Genomic DNA, 2335 nt, shown 5'->3' on the forward strand with positions numbered 1-2335 from the left:
TGCATATATATATTTTTATAAATATGTATATATATATATATTTTTTACTTGCACACTTTTATTTCAACAATCTCTGAGGCTTCTCATGGCAAACAGCCAAATATAACTTGTGACTATAAGCTCCGCTGACCCTGGTCTGCAGTTCAGCCCTAGTCCTCAGCTGCACACTGATGCTTTGCCCTAGACACATGCTGACTTCAGCCACAGATTGACCTGGTGCTGTCCCAGGTGTCTCTTGACCTTAGCTACAGACTGACCCTGACCAGAGAGAGGTACTGGGTCAGCGATCTATGAAAACTTGGAGAGAGGTGCAGTCGGTTGGCCCCTGCAGAGGCTGCCTCTCACAGGCATCGATGCCCTTCGTTCCAGGAACACTGGATCCAAACAAAGGACCTTGGCACCCTCAGCCCCATGCACCCCAACTCGGCCCAGGGTGTGGATGACATGATCCGCCTGGGCGACTTGAACGAGGCAGGCATGGTGCACAACCTCCTTATTCGCTACCAACGACACAAGATCTACGTGAGTCCTTGTGTCCTCATGGGGCTTCCCCAGGGGGCTAGGTCCATGCATGCTGATGTTCGGGCTGGGGAGGAGCACCGTGTGCTGGCGGTATGGGGCCAGGAACACCCAGTTCAATCCTCACGGCCTTACTGTGTGATGTGGGTGAAGTGCCTAACATTTCCCCATCTCTGCTCCCTAACCTGAAAAAGAGAGGGTGATAATGTCCTCAAGGGTGCAGAAAGCTGGTACATAATATGCCAGCTCAGTGCCTGGCACACAATAGGTGCTCAATTAGTGCTGCCTCTTCCCTTCATGTATGGCTTAGCAGAAGGCCTACTCTGATAGCTGAGTAGAGCAGAGGCCATGGGGATAGGCAGTCTTCCACAAGTTCCCTTCCTAGGCATGTGGCAGAGACAGGGTCACCAGGTCACCCAGCCCTCCCGTGAAGTGAGTCTTGTGACAGCCAAGAGGGCCATGAGGGTAGATATAGGTCTTTTTCCCAATCCTGGCAGTGGATGGGAGGTTCACCTCAGCCCTAAGGCTCATATCTCTATTCCAGTGCAGACTTTTCCAGGTCAAGCAGTATTTTAAAATTGACACCAGCCCTGCCTAAAGTGGGTGTGACCTGGGAAAGTTACTGCTTACGTGGGCCTACCATAAGGAGAGGTGGCTGGATTGGCTTTGACCAGCCATTCTTCTGGGATGCTCAGAAGAGTGAGAGAGTGAGCAGGGGACCCACAATAGGAGGAAGGCTGAGAGAAGAGAATGAGGCAGCCATGCGAGGGGTGGGCACAGGGTCCTCTGAGCCCACTCCAGCTGAATGTGTAGTGGAGCTCCCAGGACTGATAAACATAGTAGGCTGGACCACAGCTCGTTCTTTTCATAAAGCCTATGCTTGCCTTCTTTTAAATCTGGTTATCAAAGTCCTTGCAGCGAGAGAGCTTATTCTTTTCACTCCTAAAATGAAGACTAAGACAGGGATGATCGTGTGACTTGGCAGGTGGCTGCCCCTGTCCCACCCCCACAGGGGCAGGCAGGGCTAGTGTCTGGGTTGCACATGAGCAGGTGGTCCTGAACTAGGTTCCCAGGAGGGATCAGTGGGGACTGTAACTATTGGCCAGTCTCATGGAGGCCCCATGGAAGACAGGTGAACACTGCCATATATGTATAGCCCATTTGTATCAAGCCTCTTCTAAATACCAGATAGAATGCCAAGCATTAGCAACAACCACCTCGTTTACTCTTCCTGTGAATGCGCCCTCTGCTCCAAGTTCTTACTCATGGCGAACACCCCTATCATTCCAGAGGAAGGATCTGAGCAGCTGTGTGTCTTGTCTCCCGGCCAGAATCAGACTCCCTTTCTTGCCAGAGTCAGCTGCTCCTGCAGCTCACAAGGGGCTGCACCCAAGGCCAAGGTCAGGGTCAGGCAGTGCTGGCCCTCAGAGTGGAGGGCACTGATCTTCTGCTGTCTTCCCCAGACATACACAGGCTCCATCCTGGTGGCCATGAACCCGTTCCAGGTGCTGCCCCTCTATACCCTGGAGCAGGTGCAGCTGTACTACAGCCGCCATGTGGGTGAGCTGCCTCCGCACATCTTTGCCATTGCCAACAACTGCTACTTCAACATTAAGAAAAACAAGAAGGACCAGTGCTGTATAATCAGGTGGGATACAGACTCTCCATGTTCCTGGGGCAGGGGGCAGGGGGGCCAGACACCCCTCTGAGCATCTTGGAAGGGAGAGAGCACCCCCTCTTCCTAAATCTTTTCTATGGACTAGTGATTTAGGGGGGCCATGCAACTGCAAACATCTGGCTTGCCTGCATCTGGCCC

General features: G+C 52.5%; 1 protein-coding gene across 1 annotated transcript in view; it reads left to right on the top strand.

The window, feature by feature from the left end:
• The window catches only part of MYO7B (myosin VIIB), an 82875-nt gene that overhangs the window by 8078 nt on the left and 72462 nt on the right, over positions 1-2335 (top strand). The window contains exons 3-4 of the mRNA XM_006913450.1: positions 370-522; positions 1983-2167. Coding sequence (XP_006913512.1) covers positions 370-522; positions 1983-2167 — 338 coding nt within the window. The remainder of the gene's footprint in view (positions 1-369; positions 523-1982; positions 2168-2335) is intronic.

This window comes from Pteropus alecto, unplaced genomic scaffold (genome assembly GCF_000325575.1).
Source record: "Pteropus alecto unplaced genomic scaffold, ASM32557v1 scaffold725, whole genome shotgun sequence".
Taxonomy (NCBI): domain Eukaryota; kingdom Metazoa; phylum Chordata; class Mammalia; order Chiroptera; family Pteropodidae; genus Pteropus; species Pteropus alecto.